Below are 17,837 nucleotides of genomic sequence, written 5' to 3' on the forward strand. Positions count from 1 at the left end.
CATTATCCGGTCTCCCGAGCTCCTTCAGTCAGTAATATCCTCTAATTGATGTGATTTGGCACTTGGCCATGGAGTTAAATTGATTTGTAGGCCAGCAGGAGACAGCAGATGCCCTTTACACTTGAGGAAAGTGGCATGTGGCTTTGTTTACTGGCTGCTGCAAGGGGATACCATGGCACAAGATGCCTTCTAGGGGTGGAGGAAGGGGGTTGGCCTCCTTGGTGTCCTCTATCCACAGCCCCTGTTGGGTGGCAAGGTGTGACTGCCACCAGTGAGTGCCTGGGGATCACTCCAGTGATGAAATTCCACCCCCCTCACCCTGACCCCAGGGATGCTGGTGCACAGGGTGAGAGAGAAATAGGGAATTCCCTTCTCTAAACCAGGGCAGGAGGCAGGAGGGATCTCCACGACCTTTTGAGGGGTGCCTCAACACAGGCTCCCATCTTTGGACTGGAATCAATCTCTTTCTGGGGCAGGAGAGTTGTTTCTGGTTATGTAAGGGCAGGAGGAGCAGGGACCTCCTGCCTGTTGCCTTCAGTTGTGTTGATTATCACATTCCCAAATTGCTTTGTTGCAAATTATTTTAGGGCATAGTCACGTAACTCTTACTCAGGAAAGTCTACAAGTTTTAACATCCATATGCAACTCGCCTTCAGGATTTCACCTCCAGCATATTAACACTTAGAAAAAGGAAGTCAGCATGGAATCTCAGCTCTTATCATCAGCCTAGTACTCTGAATATTTAAGCTTACTTGAAAGCCTCTTTTTATAATTATGAAAAAAACATTAATATGGTAGAAGAGTTAAGAATCTCACTTTCCATTTCAATCATCTTATTCATATTCTGAGAATTTCAAGCTAGCGTTGAAAAATCCTTTTCTTATCACACCAGAGAGCCACATTCACCTTTCAGGTATTTATTGATACTTAAAAGTAGTAAGATTCCAATCACTCATATAAAAATAATAAACCTGAATAAAGCAGAATGACTGGTAGAGCTGGGAGGAGGGTTCCTCCTTGGATGTTAGATTATTCTCATGGATAATCCTCATGGATTCGACATGGCTGGAAGGATTTTTCCCGAGCACTGGCCAAATCCCACACGGAAGCCGTTGCCCTGGCAGTAACCTAGGGACAGAAAACAACACACAGCTTGTTCTGTAAGGATTTTACCAGGAATAAAAGTGCATAAAGGCATAAAGAGACCAAAACCGAGTGAAAACATTTCAGACATGCAATGAGGGCTAAAAAAAAAGAGCACCTGGAAGAGTTCAAGTAGCCCAGGAATATGAGAAAAAAAGAAGCACAAGCTGTTAAACACAGCAGTATGCAAGTTCAGTGAACTGATCAAAGAACAAACAAGATGTGCCTGCAATATTTCTGTTTTCAAACCTAACCTGCAGCACCATCAATCTTACCTGGCAAACTGATTCGCTGCCTGGCCCAGCCCTGCAATTAATCAAGTAAATCTGGATTCTCTTTCTGCAGCATCAGGGCTGCTCTTGGGATATCAGGATGCTGACAGCCAGAGAGGCAGTCATTAAACCCCTCAGACAGCAGAACCTACCCTTGCAGAAGCTGTTTTGCTTGCTAAAGTCAAGTGGTTTAGTTCCATGAGAAATTCGGCATCTGACTCCAAGTTCTCATTAATCCTCTGTTATATAAGAGGGTGTGGAAGGTCTGCTGGCTGCTGCTGCAGAACTCACGGGGCTGTGACAGCATCTCTGACTACAGGACAACTCCATCTCTCCCTACTCCTGCGTGATGGAGGAGATGACGCTGGGACAGGGATGCTGCAGCTCCTCTTGCTGCCATGGGCCAGCCAAGCTGCTCCACAAACAGCAGCCACCAGCAAAGCTGCAGGCAGAGCGGGGAGGGGACACACCCAGGGCTCTCTGGCCTGTCTGGGAAGTCTATTCTGGGAAGAAACAGCTGAGGAGACCTACTGTAGCCTTCTGCTACAGCAGCTGATCAAAGGAAGGACAAGTGGCATATGCTGCATTTTAAGGACTGGTTTCATAGCTAGAGATGGATTTTCCTGATGAAAAATCACCTGCATGTGATAAAAAACAGCTGCCTTCAAGAAGCTAAGAAGTAGCTCAAGAGAACAGACCCGAATTCCCATCCTTAGCACAGATCAGTGGAAACCTCCTCTGAGGAAGAGAAAGGGTGGGCTCAGGCTGCAGGGCAGCCAAAGTTACTGCAGCACAAAGAGAGACCCTGCCAGCTCTAACCCACAGTGCTGCTCTCACAGCCAGGCTGAAATGAAGCTTTCCAAGGACAGTGGTGTCTCTACGTGCTTGTGTAAAGCCACAGACACCGTCCTGGTGTCTGCCAGGTAATCCTCATCCATAAGTAAGGCACTGTAAGGCTCAGCTCAGCTTCCATTTGACTCATTAGGCTTCACTGCCAGCTTTCCTTTGAGCAGCAGCTGATTATTTCAGTCCAGTTTGGTTATCCCTGCTGTCAGGCACAATTTAGAGCAGCACCAAGGAGCAGCACACTGAACAAAGCGAGCCCTGTGCTGCCAGCAGCCCTGGCCTGAGCTCTGTGTGTGCCAAGGAGTTACTGAGAGGGCTTTGCAGGCAGCTGCCAACACCACAAGCAGCTCTTCCCCTGCAATGCTCCCTCCCTGAGACACTCCTTGGGAGAAATATATTTCTCTCATTTTATGCGTTAGGTCTCTGAAATAGGTCCCACATGGGGCGTAAGAATACAAAGCTGAAACAGGAAACTAGAAATGATGTGTTGAGCACTTGGCAAGAGCTTATGGCAGCGCCTTGGGAGAGGATGGAATAGCACCAGCCCTGCCCCAAGGGTGCCTTAAGGCACTGGGCCTGCTGTACATCAGGAAATAGGAGCAGCTCCCAAAGTGCCCCAGCAGCACCGGGCTCCTTGCAATGCCCTGGCGTGCACAGCCACAAGCTGTGCTGGTGTAAAACAGCCCAGCAGATCAATGAACACGGGACTGTCTCACTGCCTTCACCCAGCTCTGCAGCAAGGCCACCATGCCATCTTTAAAGGCTAAAGACATTCAGGATTCAAAGTATTTAATTAATTAACATAGCTTGTCCTGGGTGTGAAGAACAATATGGCTCAGGCACCAGTCCCATTTTTTCTTGAGCTGGCTCCCCATGCCAGCAGCCCCCAAATTGTGAGGTGCTCCTTGCCAATAGGGATATCAGGGTGCAACTCCACAGGGATGTTCATCACTGTACCCTAATTTAGGGCTCCTGGCATAGTTGCTGGAGGGAGATTGGCAACTCTGGAGGGCAGTGTGGCACTTTGAATTGCTGGGGGAGTGTCCCTGGGTATATGGGGAGCCTGTAGAGAGCACTGTCAGATATCTCCACGTTGCAGCATGAGCAGTCACTGGGCTGCTGGGAGGCTGAAGGATGTCAGAGGCATTTGGGAATCCTCGGGTTCATCACCTATGGCTCTCTCCAGTACCTCTCAATCTCCAGTTGTGTCAGCATCTTCCTCTGTCCAACTGGCAGCACCTCACAGGAACACGATTTTCAAGGCTACTGGATGGGCTGCCAGGCAGGAGCCACGGGGGCTCTGGCTGCAGCACCACCAAAACCACTAAGGAGTCATTACCAGGGGACTGGAATACATACATTACTTTCTTTTTTTTTTTTTTTTACCACAGAATATTCTTGGCTTTTGTTAAATTTTTGCCAGGAAAAAAAAAAAAAAAAAAGAGAGATCACAATTTGAAACTGTTTTGTCAAAAATCCTGAGAGTCCTGGCTGGATTGAGCAGGTACACAGGCACATATGAGCATCACACCCTGAGGCAGCTGCCCGGGTGTTTGGCACTCGCATTTTCTCTGCCCTCAGCCACGCCTGTGAAGTGTTTTCCCATCGCTTGAGCCATTTGTTCCTGTGCAGATATCTCTGATCACATCAGCAGGATGGAGCTGCTCAGAGCCAGGTGTGGCACTGGCTGGGCCTCAGCTGGTGACGCACAACATCCCACAGGACATTCCCTAAAATCTCAGTAGATGACATAGCAAAGACATTGCAGGCTTGAACCAAAAGTTTCTCATGGCTGTTCTTGCCAAATATTTGCTGCCACAAAGATGAGAGGAAAGGAAAAAAATAGATTTGTTTTGCACTAGGCTTTGGGTTAAAAAGAAGCAGGAGTGGGATTTAGATCACAAAACACTGTGGTAGATTGTAATTCATAAAATCCTTAGATTATCAAGATGAAAGATAAAACAGGTCTCAGCATGAAGCAGCTCTCAAGCAGAGCCCTTTTCAGAGGGGAGCTGGTCAGCTGTTCCAGCAGGCTTCATGCTGTTTCCCACATACTGCATTTGCAACACACTCCATTGAATATGCCTAGGTTACAAATGAAATATTATTTGAAAAATAACTTTTTTTCAGCATTTTCCAAGCTCTGCTCCACATGCAAACTTGGACTGGGGTGGAAGCAATACATCAACTCCTCCTAGTCCCAGGGTAATTTTTAGGCAAACCTACCTCCATCATCTCCTTGGTGCTCACACAGTGGCATAGCAAGAGCATTAAGGACTTAGCAAAGCAAATAATCTCATCTAGAAAGCATTTATGGCAGGGAAATTTCCATCCACCTTCTTTATCCTCCTGACAGGTAGGATGGAAACAACTGTGCTTGCGTAGCAGGTATGTATAGAGTAGCCCAGCTCCACACCAGGTGCTTGTCCTGCTGGGATCAACCTATGGAAATGTGTCCTTGCTGCAGTGTAAGAGCAGTTATCCAGCCATTACCTGTCAGAATTACTTCGTCTCCATCCTGCAGGAATTTACGAGACTGTCCACTGCCAAGGGGGATTTCTTTTGTTCCATTCCAGGACAGCTCCAGCATGGAGCCAAAGCTCTCTGGCTCCTGCAGCAAGAGTTCATAAACAAATAAACAATTTTTTAGTATCTTTCCTGCCGTTCAGCTTCTTGCTGCTGGGAGCAGACACACAAGTATGTTACCTCTACAGAACTGAGTTTTGCCGTTGATTTAATTCATTGATATATTTGATTGGTCCTTTTCCTGACTTTGTATTTTAATTGCTGGCTGGCTATTAGCAGTGATGCTTACAGCTGTTATCTAGTGTATTTAACACAGTGTTCAACCTGTTAAAGCAGTTTGGGTCTGCCACAGCAAGAATGGAAGCAAGTGGAGGAAACTTCTACAAATCCAGTGCTTTTATGTTGTCACGTTTAAGATTTTTAATTACATTTTGTTCTTCAAAAGAACAAAAAGCTGGTGAGTGTTTGTGAGTCTTTAATGTCATTCTGCAGTACAATAATTTGAAGATTCAAAAAGCACCTCAGAAATGCTCAAAGGATAAGTACAGGCAGCCCAGCTTGCAAACAGCTCACCTGAGGCTGTCTTTGCAACACCGTGTACAGGATTTGTATTTGGTGTTCCAGAAAGTGAGAGCTGGCCATATATTGCAGCCACTGTCCATATGGCAGCTCAAGGGGAGTAACAGCTTGTGAAGCTGGCTCCAACTTCATTGCAGAAACTAAAAGTTATACCCAGGCACCTTTCACATTCTTTTCAGAAATAAAAAGCTGCGCTTCATAGAGGGTAAATGGATTGGGAGGATGCTTCCACACAGAAGTTAATCTGCATTTGTTGTAAAATAGTTCTTAGGGAAAGAAGTAGGAGAGATCAAAACCCCAAAACTCAACCACATAAAAAACCAGCCAAACAAAATCCCTACCCAAACCAAACCACTTCTCAGGGTGATTTTGGGGCTACGAAAGCAGCAGCCCAGCGTGCCAGGGAAAGAATTGCAAATGGTTTTGTGGTGCTCAGGTCAGGCAGGGCTTAGACCCAAGCCCTGCTCAGTTGGTTTCGAGTTGCTGACCAGTGGCTGTCATTGTTTCAACACTTACAGGTCCACTGATGGTGCCAGAGGCCAGGAGGTCTCCAGGTCTGAGGTTGCAGCCATTGATGGAATGATGAGCCAGCTGCTGTTTCATGGTCCAGTACATGTGCTGGAGGAAGGAGGAAGAGGAGGCTAAAGCAAGGAGGCAACAAAGGATGAACCTCTCTGGTGGGCCATTAGGCTGTGCAGAATGGAGTCATGTGGCCTGGCCTATGGCATTTATAAAACCCACACTTTAACATGCAATTTAAAAATCCCTTACAATTTTTCTTATTTCAGCTGGATGTCATTTTTCCTCTTCTTCCTCTCTAAGGCCAGTACTGCTGACCCAGGCTCCATGATTACACCCAGTATTTTAACAGCCTTATAGGAAAATCTACTTATTACTGATTTGCTGACTACTGATTTACTGATTAAGGTAATTACCATGCAAAGAGCCAAATGTGAATATGAAATTGATTGAGAATTGCTGCAGCTGGCACATAAATCTCCTGGCTTCAATCAGGGGGTGGAGGCAGAGCCACCATGCTGCCCGCAGAGGGGATGGGGCAGACCCAGGCTGGCAGCAGCGAGTGGCATCTAAATTAGAGCTGTGGCTGCAGAGCTGTACTGCAAGAGGCATTTCCCTCTTCCTGTAGTCCTCTGTCCTCACAGCTCCCCACCAAATGGGCACAGAGCTAAGGATGCTCTGAGCACCCCAAACCCAGCAGCAGGAAGAGGTGGCCCCCTCATCGAGCATTCAGGTGTTTCCACCTCACAGGGGGGAACTATCACCATCTTCCAATTTTTTCCCTCTCTGTCTCCTATGCAGACTCAGATCTGATCTTCAGCTGCACCGGAACAGGCTACTCATGGAAGTGGTGGATTCACCATCCCTGGAAGTGTTCAAAAGCTGTGTGGATGTGAGGGACATGGTTTAGTCGTGGGCTTGGCGGTGCTGGGTTAACATTTGGACTCGATGATCTTGGAGGTCTTTTCCAACCTTAGTGGTTCAGTGATTCTGTTCTATGACTCTAATGCAAAGAGCAGTGTTTGAAATTGCCTAGGGCTGGAGCTGATGGCATCAGCAAGATTGCAAATAAACAAAAGGTACTGGAGTCTTACCTTGAAATTGGATCTGCATACAGTAGTTGGTGTGCTCATTCCTTCTCCTGCAGAAAATAAAGGATAAGAAAGAGAGAAGCAATTTCTTTGTGTTGGATGAATGATGTTGGAGTCTTTTTATTTTACAGATGGATGGAAACTTCTTTTATCATTGTAATCCCCAGTGAGAAGCCAGTAATAACATTTTTTATTGCTATGAAGACCAGGATTTCATAGAGAACAAGCGTGGGGATTGCACTGCAGTAGCATCAAGCTGCCCATTTCCTACTCTCTGCTCTCCTGTAGGTCAAACACCTGGACCTAGTTGTCAGCAGGGCCATAAGGTGGGGGCTGAGCTGGATTAACATCTGGATCCCACACAAACCTGCTTATTCCACACCCTGATGACCCCTGCCGATGCAAGGAGACCCCTCAGGGACCCTCCTCAAGGGGAGCTGACCACCTGGGGGCATTCCCTGCTTGGCACAGCAGGGAGCAGGAGGAGCTCTGCCTCTTTCTGTGACAGAGGCAATCTGGGCAAAGAGGGAGAAGAAGGAGGGCAGAGCCCAGAGCAAAGTGCCTGAAAGGTGTGGTGGTGCCACAATATTTAATTGGCAATTTCAGCTTTGCAACCCACTCAGCTTTGCCCTACCTTTAATAGCAACAAAGAGCTTGATGTCGAAAGTGTAGGGCTCTTTATCCTGAAGGTAGGGCAGCGGCTTAGGATCCTAAAAGCATATAAAACACATCATAGTCTGAACAAAAAGAAAGGAAAAAATCCACAAGCCATTCCAGTGAGTATTTGTGTACCCAGCCTGTGCTGCACAACCCATTCACTTCACCCTTCCTACTGCTCAGATTATCACTGTGTTTGGCCTCATGCACACACTTTTAAAGTTCTTCCTGAACAGATATGATATCCATATAATCCAATTCCTTTTTCTGCACAAGGTTTGCAAAAGCCACGTCCATCATTTCAGCGTGGATGTTAATCCAACACAAATAGAGTGCCAGCACATCTTTGCTCTGTGCCTACACAGAAAAGATGGTGAGGTCTCTGCAAGACTCTGTTATCTTTTCTAGTTTTAACCACCTACATAATGTAGACAACTGGAAATGCTTGAACAAAATGTTCTGGCTTGACTCCACCCTCCCTCCACCACTTGCTGGCTGCTAAGTGCTACCAGAGACCCAGAAGAAGCTCTGATTAGTTTATTTTCCAGGTGTTTTAGAGACGATTTTTCTGCCCTGCTCAAGCAGGATGACAGCACACCATGTGCCAGGGCCAGTGACACCAGTGAGCACTTGAACTCAGAGGCCTTCATCTGCTCAGAAGCAGAATCACAGCTGTAAATTCCATGGAGACAATCCTTGGCATGGATACAGCTCAGTGATTTCTACTGATGGGATCTTCCAGCTCTGCTGACATTTTCCCAGCACTGCTTTTCCTTTATTTCAGCCCTTTCCCTTGCTGACCTGGACAGGGTTTGGCAACACAAATGGCATGAGAGCTTCCATGGTGACAACCCACGGAGAGATGGTTGTGCCAAGGCTCTTGCTCAGGAAAGGACCCAGAGGAACATATTCCCACTTCTGGATGTCACGGGCTGGGAAGAGAACATCCAAAGCAATGCAGGTAAATATATCCCAGGAACTGCACATCCATCAGACTCGTGAAGCAGTAACATGAATTGAAAATGTTATCCCCGCCCTTTTCCAGCTGTTGTGCCCAAATCCTAATTTAAATCCATCCATTTCAAAGCTTCAACCCAATTTTCTTACATCAGATAGATTAGGAAGACAAACCAGCAATAAGTAAAACAAACCAGGCCCTATTTAACCAGTATGTTTACCCCCAGTTTAATTAATGCTTTTATACCCAGCTAATTGTCTTTGCCACTCATAGGAAGAATTTCAACAAGTCCTTGCAGAGACTGAGGGGTTTGTGATTGCCAAATCCTTTTCCTGACACTGAAATCAATCACCATCCTTGGTATCACCATTCTTAGGACTCCTCCATCCCCACCCAGAAGAAACTAGACTGATATTAGCTCTTCCATAAGTAAATAAATCTTTGTTAGGCAGAAATTCCTGGTTCTACTAATTGATCGAAGCCGGATTGATACAGGCACTGAAAAATACAGGCAACACTTTATTTTCATCCCTTTCAATCGTACCCAGTGGTTTCAGGGATCAGTGTTCTACTACTAAAATATGGAATTTATCCCTCTCCAGGGCTTCCCATGGTGCTGTAACCCCCTCTCCAGGCAGATCCCCACAGCACCGGTTACCGCTCCAGTCGTTCATCAGGACCATCCCAAAGATGTGCTCCTGGGCTCTGCTGATGGGAATGGGCTCCCCATACTTGTTTCCAGGGCCTACAAAGAATGCCTGAAATCAAAAAGCAACATGTTGATTATGTTTTTGAACTTAAAAATCTTTACTGCACAGAGAGTTACAGACAGCAGCAACAGAGGCTGGACGGGATGGGTTTTGCACCATTTCCCACACACATTTGGACAAAACCCATGGCCTACTCCCCTTTTCTTCCCCTCCATGAAGCTGGCAGGCTTGAATTACTTAAGAGCTCTGCGTTGCTAAGAGACAGACATTAAACAAGGACACGATATTGTCAAAATGCAGGAGGAGAAATGGTCCCTCCTAATTACAGTCCGGATTCAGGACAGGTTTGCCCACTGAAGGGACTGATTGCTGCAGGCAGTGAACAGGAAGGAGTTTAAAGTCATCCAAGGGGATACTGAGTGTGGCTGGAGCCTGGTGAGACAGTGGGGAAGAACAGGCAGGGGGAGAAATGTGCCCAACTAAGTAAAGCAGGCCATGAACTGGGTGCCTGCACCGGCTCCGTTAAGAATCTACAAACTGCACATGCAGAGGATTCCACAAGGAATCTCAGCTGTCTCTTTCTGTCTACAATGTGGAAGTTTTTCCTTTTTCTTTCACAGCAGGCAGCAGTAGAACTCAGGCTGGGAAGCAGAGCTATGGCAGCACCACAGGAACCCCACTTCCTGGGACTTTATCCCCCCCTTATAGCACTGATGGGCAAAGCACACAGCATTAAAGACTTTCACTTCATTTTTATAACCATTTTCATCAATAATACACTTCTTCCCCCTTTTTTTTTTTTAAGGGGAAAGATTGGGAATAAATCATTAAAAAATTATATAAGCCATTAAAATGATATAAATCTTAATGAGCAATCCTATGAAGCTCCCCCTTCTGGATCACACTAAGCCACAGCATGATGTGCCTTCCCAGCATGTTTTTTTACAACACCCACAGCACAGGTTTCAGCTTTCCAGGCGGAATGAGGAGTTTGAATCCCACTCCCAAGAACTCAGGGCTTCCTCTGCTCTAGCTCAAGGTCCAGACAGCCTGTACTTCCAAACCCCCAGCTGTCCACTGGAAGATCCTGGCTGCAGTGCAGAGGTAACTGCTAACCAGGAAACAGGCTGTGGTGGCTGATGGAAAGAATTCTGCTGCCTGACTGCACCACGGGTGCTCAGCTTTGGCCAGGTGAGCTTTTTCCAGCCTGAGAGCTGCATGAACAAACCTCCCAATGAGCTAAGGCACCCTGCTCCTCATCCCGAGGGAAGGTTTGCTCCACAGAAATCTTTACTGCCTGTAGCACTGACAGCTCAGAGAGGAACACAGGAATGGACCCTATGGGACATTCTGTTTAGAAGAAGCTAAAACCACCCTTTCTTCCCCATTTCTATTTTAATGTTTTTCAAGTCATAAGGAGAAAAAAAAAAAGACCCACTCACCATTTCTAACTCAATATCCAGACGTTTACAAGCACCAAACACTGGAGGTTTATCTGGGGGTAGAAGAAAGAATATTTTACATCAGGGGCACAGGTAGGAAAATAGATGTCCAGCAGAAACAGCAGCTGGTGCTGTTTGGCATGGAACAGAAAATGGGCTTAAACCAGGGCTTTCTCTTGCCCTGACCCCAGGCTGGGCTTTAGGCAAGGAATCCCAGACCCTTCCACTTCACTAATTTATGATGTGGAGTAAAATTCAAAACCAAAGTAAGTAATAATCCACATTAAAATCCTCCCACAGACTCACCATTGTCAGGTTTCGTTTGCCCCACAGGTCTCCGGATGGGCGTCCCAGACACCACAACAGACGATGCCCGGCCGTGATAACCCACAGGTAGGTGCAGCCTTGAGAAAGAGCACCACAGTGCCTGGGTTAGCTGTGAGCCAGAGCAGCTTTTTGGGGTGGAAGCACCAAGGGAGTGCGAGGTACAAGGAGAGGGAGCTCTGTATAGATGGGCACAGACCCCAGCACCTCACTGATACAAGGATGGAAGTGAAATGTAATCCAGAGCTGTGTTGCAGTCTTAATGCACTTCTGTGCCACTTCTCCAATTAATTCCTTGGATCTTAAACTCTGCTTTCTTGTCACTCAGCAAAACCTATTTTTTTTAGGTATATTTGTCTTTGAGCTGGGGGGCTGCACAGTAACTGTGTTGGGGGGTAATGAAGGGCAGTGCAGATTCAGCTGAGGCTGGGGACATGCGGGGTTGGGTTCTGGTATTGAACTCTGGACAACATTGATTCTCATCTGCTGTGAACTGAAACCAGTGTGATCCTGAAAAAATACTCAGACCTTTAAAACATCCCATATATGTACAGATAAGCCTGCAAAATAACGCTGCACTAGGGAATAATCCAAGCCACCCACCAATTTGGCATCAGAGCGTTCTCCTTCCCCCTGAACATGATCCCAACGTTTGTGGCATGCTGGCGTGAAGAATAGAAGTCAGTGTAATCTCCTGCAGGAGGAAAAAAGCCATAAAATAGGGATCAGTGGCAGGAAAGTCCCTCATCTGCGGGGGCTAAAGCACATCATACGCTCCTGGCAAAGAAAAGAGCAGGAAAGGAGACAGCGAGAGCGCTCGGGGGATGTCATTAATAGCATAAAGGGGTGATTAACAGTTCACCTATAAATTATGCAGGCAAAAATGTCTTTTTTTTTTTTTTTTTCCTTAAGTCTCCGGTAGAGAAGAGGAGGGAAAACGCAGGACATAAAGCAGCAGCCCCCTTTCCAGAGACAAGGCAATTCCCGCTGCTTTTCCTCTTGCCAGCGGTACCCGGCGCGGGGACTCGGCAGATACTCAGGACATCTGCTGCCCTCTGCTGCCATCCCTGCAAACAGCTCCCACCCTCCGCATCCACGGGAAAACCCAGGCAATGAGGGGGAAAGCTCAAATTGGGAAGATGGATTTGCATTTTGCTTGTTGGTGAGCTCAGGAAGTTATCCGGCAGCGCCAGGAGGATCCAGCAGTAAGGTATCCCCTGGATTCCCAGCCTCCCAGAGGAGGATCCAGCCACTCAGGAGAAGCAGGAACCGCACACAGGACAGAGCTGCTCCTGAGTGCTGTGGAATCCTGAATGCTTTGTGTCTGTGTGATACAGCTCCGTCACACCACGGCAGGTGTTCCCAGCACTCGTGGGAGCCGGGAGCCAGCAATTTTCCGACATGTTCAACCTGGAACTATTTTCAGGAAGGTATCACACCTATGGGAACTCCTCATGGTTCCTCTGGAACAGGCTAGACTTTGTCCCAAAGCAGGGCTGTGCCCCGTGGAAGGCAAAAGCCAGCTCAGAACAGAGTTTGGATGGAAAATGGGCGAGTTCACATCCCTGCCCCTGTGAAGGGTCTGCCCTCAAGTGACTTTGATCAAGTTGGTTTGGGTCCAAATACAAACTCCTGTTGAAAACAGAAAATGCTTATGTATCTATATGAACATATTGATCCCAAAGCTGTCCATGGCCTCATGGGAGTGGAGGCAAGATCTGGGATGCAGAGTAATGGTCAGGGAGTGGAAACTCATGCTTGTTTGTGTGCTGGAGTATCTGCCTTGGAAACTTCGCAACCCCTGAATTATTTTCTGATGGCAAAAGGGGAAATTTTTGGAAACTGAACAAGTGTTTCTTGCCTGGCTCTAGTCACAAAGGCCTTCAGTGATGCCAACCTGATGACAGGAGTTATGTACCACCAGACAGCCCTGATTTAGTGGAAATTGCATCCAGGAGTGTTCTGGCTGCTATTGAGCTTCCCCAGGCTTTTATTCTTGTGCCACGGACAGCACCTACCTTTCATTATGTACAATAATCTACTTCTGGCTGCTGAAAAACACATTCCCTGTCACAGCTATGATCTGTCTGTCTGAGCAGGCTGGAAATAAAGCAGCTGCTCCGTGTGGGAGCAAAGGGCAGTGCTGAGGAGCCCCTGGCTGCGGGGGACTCACCGATGTGGGCGGGCAGGTGCATCGTCGCAGAAGCTTGAGGTACAAATGCTCTGAAATGAAAAGCGATGCCTTCAGATCTCAGAAAACTTGCAGCTCCCACCCGTAAGAAGTGTGGAAGAGGCTGGCTCGCTCTCCCAGCTCCTTCCTTAATTTAGTTTGCAAAGCCTTGCAGCAAAAAGACCTTGCAGAAAAGCTGGTGACTGCACAGGCTGCTGTTACCGGGATGGTTACACCAAAAGGAGCAGCTGTCGGGGTGTGAGTGGGGAGGGGGCATCCCTGGGGCTGGCTGGATTCCCAAGGGGTGCAGAGAACCCCCCAGTGCCCATGCCCAGGACACCACCACCTCTGCTGCATGGGAAGGATGAGTTCATGGCATGTGGCTCTTGGGGTGTCTGATGTGAACTGCTGGCCCTGCTCAGGGAAGATCCATGTGGCAAGCAGCAGTTCAACCCCTCTCCTGCACAGGGGAGCCTAAATCCTCCCAATCTCCCTGGCAGGACAGGGAGGAACACCTCCTGCTCACTGCCAGGGCAGGCACTTGGGGTGTTAAAAGCATCACTCTGGACAAACAAGAGGTGTGGGATTAATGGACACACACGCTTTCCACCAGCACAGCACAGAGCACAGTCCTCCTCTCCTGCCCCTAATCCTTATGTGGGATTAATGGACACACACGCTTTCCACCAGCACAGCACAGAGCACAGTCCTCCTCTCCTGCCCCTACACCACTGCACTGCCCCAAATCTGAAGCTGATTCGTGACCACATACTCAGTTTTAGCAAAGTCGAGTGGTTGCTGAGGACAAACTGGGGGGGTCTCCCCATGGCTGCTCCAGGTGGGACAGGCAGGGAGGGAGGCACAGGGGGAGGTGGGAGAGGTGGGGACCCTTGAAGCTGTGTCTCCATGGAAGGCCATGGTGAAGGGGCCGTGGTCAGAGGACCAGCCCAGCCCACGCAGCAGGTCTGGACACACCCCAGGGCAGAGCTCGCTGTTTCCAGGTGGAGGGTGACACCCTGGATCTGCGGGCAGTCACAGGATTAATCAGAGATTAATCTTTACGTAATTAAGAGAAGGAAGCACTCAATGTGCACAAACACCAGTTAACTCCCATGTAGGAGGCAGGTGGCCACGTCAGTCGGTTTTGGTGCCCTGTCACTCAGGTGACACAGGTGACATCTCACTGTGCCTGCAGCCACTCTTTGCTCCCTCACCTTCTCCTCAGCTCCACGTTGTCCCTCAGGGTGGGCTCTCCAGCTGACAGCAGCCTCTGCAGGAAAGCCCTGGCTTCACTCCATGCCGGCCGGCCCAGCCCCATGAAGGCGTTCAGGGTGGGCTGACAGCGACGCAGAGGTGGGGGGAGAGAAAAGACCACATTTTGCTTATTCTTCACATGCAGGAAGATGTTCCACACTTTCACTCTGGTGGTGGAAGCCCATAGCCAGGGTTATGCAGCTGCCTGCACCCCCATCCACACACCACAAGCCCTCTGCAGCAGGACCTGCCGCATGTTTGCATCACCCCATCCTAACACACCACTGCAGGCCCTGGTGGCTTTGATATCTCAACCAGCTGCAGCCAGAGGTCATTTGTATTCGCCTTTATCCTTAACATAACCTCCCTGTCATTAATATCCCATCCGTGGAGTGTTGAAGGCACAAACAGGAGCGAATTAACATTTAGGGCTTCATGTCAGACCCCTGCACTGCCAAAGGCTGACGACACTTTCCTGGGAAATGACCTTTGGACTCCTAACGCCCCTGCTCTCCTTGCTATGACACCTGTGATGGTTTTTGCTCTACCAGAACCCGCCTGACAACATATCTCCAGTTCATGTTCCTTATCTCACCACAAGTTGCTAAAGCCCCTTATGGAATATTTCTAAAATGCGTGTGGAAATTAGAACAGGCTCTGATAAATACCTGGTCAAAGATGTGCTGGTGTTTGGCAAGAGCTGGTCCATTGAAAAGATGTTTAATGACGCTGAGATCCAAAATCTGGTCTCCAATTGCTACCCCAAGCCTGTGCCGAGGCTGCAAAGCAGCGAGAGAAGGGGGGAAGAGAAGAAGAGTTTATGCTTGTACCCAAAAATGCCCCAAAGAGGGCATAGAGTAAGACAGTGACCACAGAGGGTTTAACCCATCCAGGACAAAGGTCTGGTACCTCAGCAATAGACCACCAAGAGCCAGCCTGAGTCTGGCTGCTGAAAAATGCTCAGACCCATGGGCAAAGCAGCACTGGCAGACCTTGAGAGGTGGAAAAGAGCTCATCCCCACCTTTTGGGGAAAGGACAGCACAACAAGCAGAAGTTTCTTTCCCTGCCCTCTTTCCCCCAGAAGTATTTGTGACAAGCATTGCAGAGCAAGCTCATAAATCTGGAACAAGCTGTGAAGTAGGAAAACGCTCCTGCTCCTTCTATAAGCAGGGAGGGGCTATGGGCAGGATGGATCCCATCCCTCTGGACATGCCATTGGAGAAACAGGCATTTCTGCACCCCAGCTCCTCCCCAAAAGACTGAGGATGCTCTGGACTCCTCTGGTGACACCAGGAAGGCAGCACATCATGCTCGGGCACATGATTCCTGTGCCACATCGGACGAGGCTGCCCTACATCACCCATCCTCACACCATGCCAGGAGCCCAGCACCCGCATCCCAAAGCCCAGCCTGGATCCCTGCTGGATCCTCGCTGCAGGAACAGCATCCCACACACACGGGGGAATGTGGCTGCAGCCCCTGACAGATGCAGCCCAGGACACAAAGCTCCTGTTCATGTCCCGGGCGCGTGCGGAGCCGGCGGCGACGGCGGGGCAGCAGCACCGACAGACCCACGGCAGCTGCACAGGGCAAGAACACACCACAGCCCCCGTTTATTTGTGTCTAGGACACAAATAGAGACAAACTATCGCAGCCACTCTGAAAAGCAGCTCACCAAGGTAACCATTTTCAGAGATCCATGCTATTAAACCTATTTTTTAACCTTTAATTTCCAAACAAGGTTCCAAAAGTGGTAGTAAGTATTTATTCAGCAAACATTCCTGCAGAAAAAAACTAAAGGTCACGTCAGGTTAATCTGTAACTGGGATCGTCAGGAATGACACCAATTGTTTGAGCCTGAAATCATTAAAACATTCAGCTACTATCAGAACATTATTCTCCTAAATAATTTCTCTAAGTCTTGCCTGTCATTTCATAGGGTATGAGTGAAGATTTTTTTTCAGAGAACAGTAACTGAGGAAGGCAGAAAAATAATCCAAACTTGCCAGATAACAGCACGCACATCTAGGAATAGATTAAACACCATCTCAGCTTTATCTTTGGAAAATACCTATCAGAAAACACAATCTTGTGGTTTAAATTTTTTTTAAATCTACACGGATAAGCAGTAAAAACCAGGAGATAATCATGAAGTTTCCATAAGCAATGACAAATAAATTCTCCACTTTTTCCTTCTGAGAAGCAGCTCTTGGCTTGTTCCCCTTTCTCCAGGAGGACACACCTCTGGAGCTCCATCCCATCAGGCACTCGGAGGTGTGAGGTTCAGCCTAGCTGGGCTCAGTTCTCATGAAAATTGGGAATTGGGAGCTACCTCCTTGGCAGAAAGGTTGAGCCATGTTTTCTTATGTGCTCATAAAATAGAAGGCCTGGAGCTGGCTCAACCTGCAGGCTTTGGGCCCAGCCTTAAATATGACACATTTGTACACATTTATGCAATGCTGCATTAAACATATGAGGCAATAAAACAACGGGTCAGCTGCAAAAACAGGTAAAAAACACATTTGGTGTCCTGCTTTAATGCTTTGGTAGCCACCAACAAACTCCCCAAGAGCAGTAGTTAATGGGGCTTCTTTAGGGTCATGGTGTGATTACAGTCACAAAGAAAATGGACTGAGTTAAAAACCAAAAAAATTGAGTGGGAAATGCACTGTGCCTCCATGTAGGGAGTGAAAGGGTCAAACACAGATCTAATGATGTCACAAAAATGGTCAAAACCACACAACAACAAATACTGTACTCATTAACCAAAGTACTTCTCAGCAGTGGCAACACTTCTGATTTCTCTTATGCAGTTTCAAAGAAGCTGACATCAAAACAACCACCCTAAGGAAACAGTGTGGCAGCCACAGTTTTGCCATCAAGTCAGGAAGTCTGTGTCAGGCTGGGAAGTCTTCCTTTATCCCACATTGCTGGCAGATTCTGCTCCCTCATAGCCCTGAACAATTACACCACCCCAAGAACAAAGTTTGCTGTTACTCACCTCCTCCTTCGTGGAGAAAACCCCATAGGGGAGATTTTGGAGAGGAAAATCTGAGTCCTTGTCTACCTGGATGAAAGACATGCTGAACCCCAAGCAGTCCCTGCTTACACACAGCTCCCACCTCCCAGGTGCTACACACCTTCCAAGGAAGAAGATCCTCTCCAGGTGGTGTAACCCAGAGCAGAGAAGCATCAAATCCCACCCTCTGTCCTCAGACACAAACCAATCGCTGCTCTCTCACCATCCCACCCCTCTGCCTGGTCCCTGGCCATGGTTAATCAGTGCCAGAGATTTGCCTGAGTCAGCAGCTGTTAATTGTTCCCAGCCAGGCAGTGACCCTGGTG

The 17,837-nt window shown here is 48.0% G+C and overlaps 1 protein-coding gene across 1 annotated transcript; it reads right to left on the reverse strand.

The window, feature by feature from the left end:
* Nucleotides 1–901: 901 nt before the first annotated feature.
* On the reverse strand, nt 902–17,673 carry FAH (fumarylacetoacetate hydrolase). The gene is made up of 14 exons (XM_069025350.1): nt 17,494–17,673; nt 15,160–15,270; nt 14,452–14,573; nt 13,241–13,290; nt 11,671–11,761; nt 11,050–11,147; nt 10,744–10,796; nt 9,250–9,349; nt 8,435–8,565; nt 7,611–7,686; nt 6,980–7,026; nt 5,883–5,984; nt 4,755–4,872; nt 902–1,128 (listed from the first exon to the last, which is right to left on the reverse strand). The coding sequence occupies exons 1-14, from the start codon at nt 17,572–17,574 to the stop codon at nt 1,049–1,051; spliced, it is 1,260 nt and encodes a 419-aa protein (XP_068881451.1). The 5' UTR covers nt 17,575–17,673; the 3' UTR covers nt 902–1,048.
* Nucleotides 17,674–17,837: the final 164 nt, after the last annotated feature.

The sequence above is a fragment of the Aphelocoma coerulescens genome, chromosome 10 (assembly GCF_041296385.1).
Source record: "Aphelocoma coerulescens isolate FSJ_1873_10779 chromosome 10, UR_Acoe_1.0, whole genome shotgun sequence".
NCBI classification, from domain to species: Eukaryota; Metazoa; Chordata; class Aves; order Passeriformes; family Corvidae; genus Aphelocoma; species Aphelocoma coerulescens.

What these genes read in the sequence shown, in the direction of transcription:
- FAH (XM_069025350.1), bottom strand. Translation starts at nt 17,574, where the DNA reads ATGTCTTTCATCCAGGTAGACAAGGACTCAGATTTTCCTCTCCAAAAT. An exon ending in AACGTGGAGCTGAGGAGAAG is followed by an intron (nt 13,291 to 14,451) that starts GTGAGGGAGCAA and finishes TTTTCATTTCAG; the next exon opens with AGCATTTGTACCTCAAGCTT. An exon ending in TATGCAGATCCAATTTCAAG is followed by an intron (nt 5,985 to 6,979) that starts GTAAGACTCCAG and finishes TCCTTCCTCCAG; the next exon opens with CACATGTACTGGACCATGAA.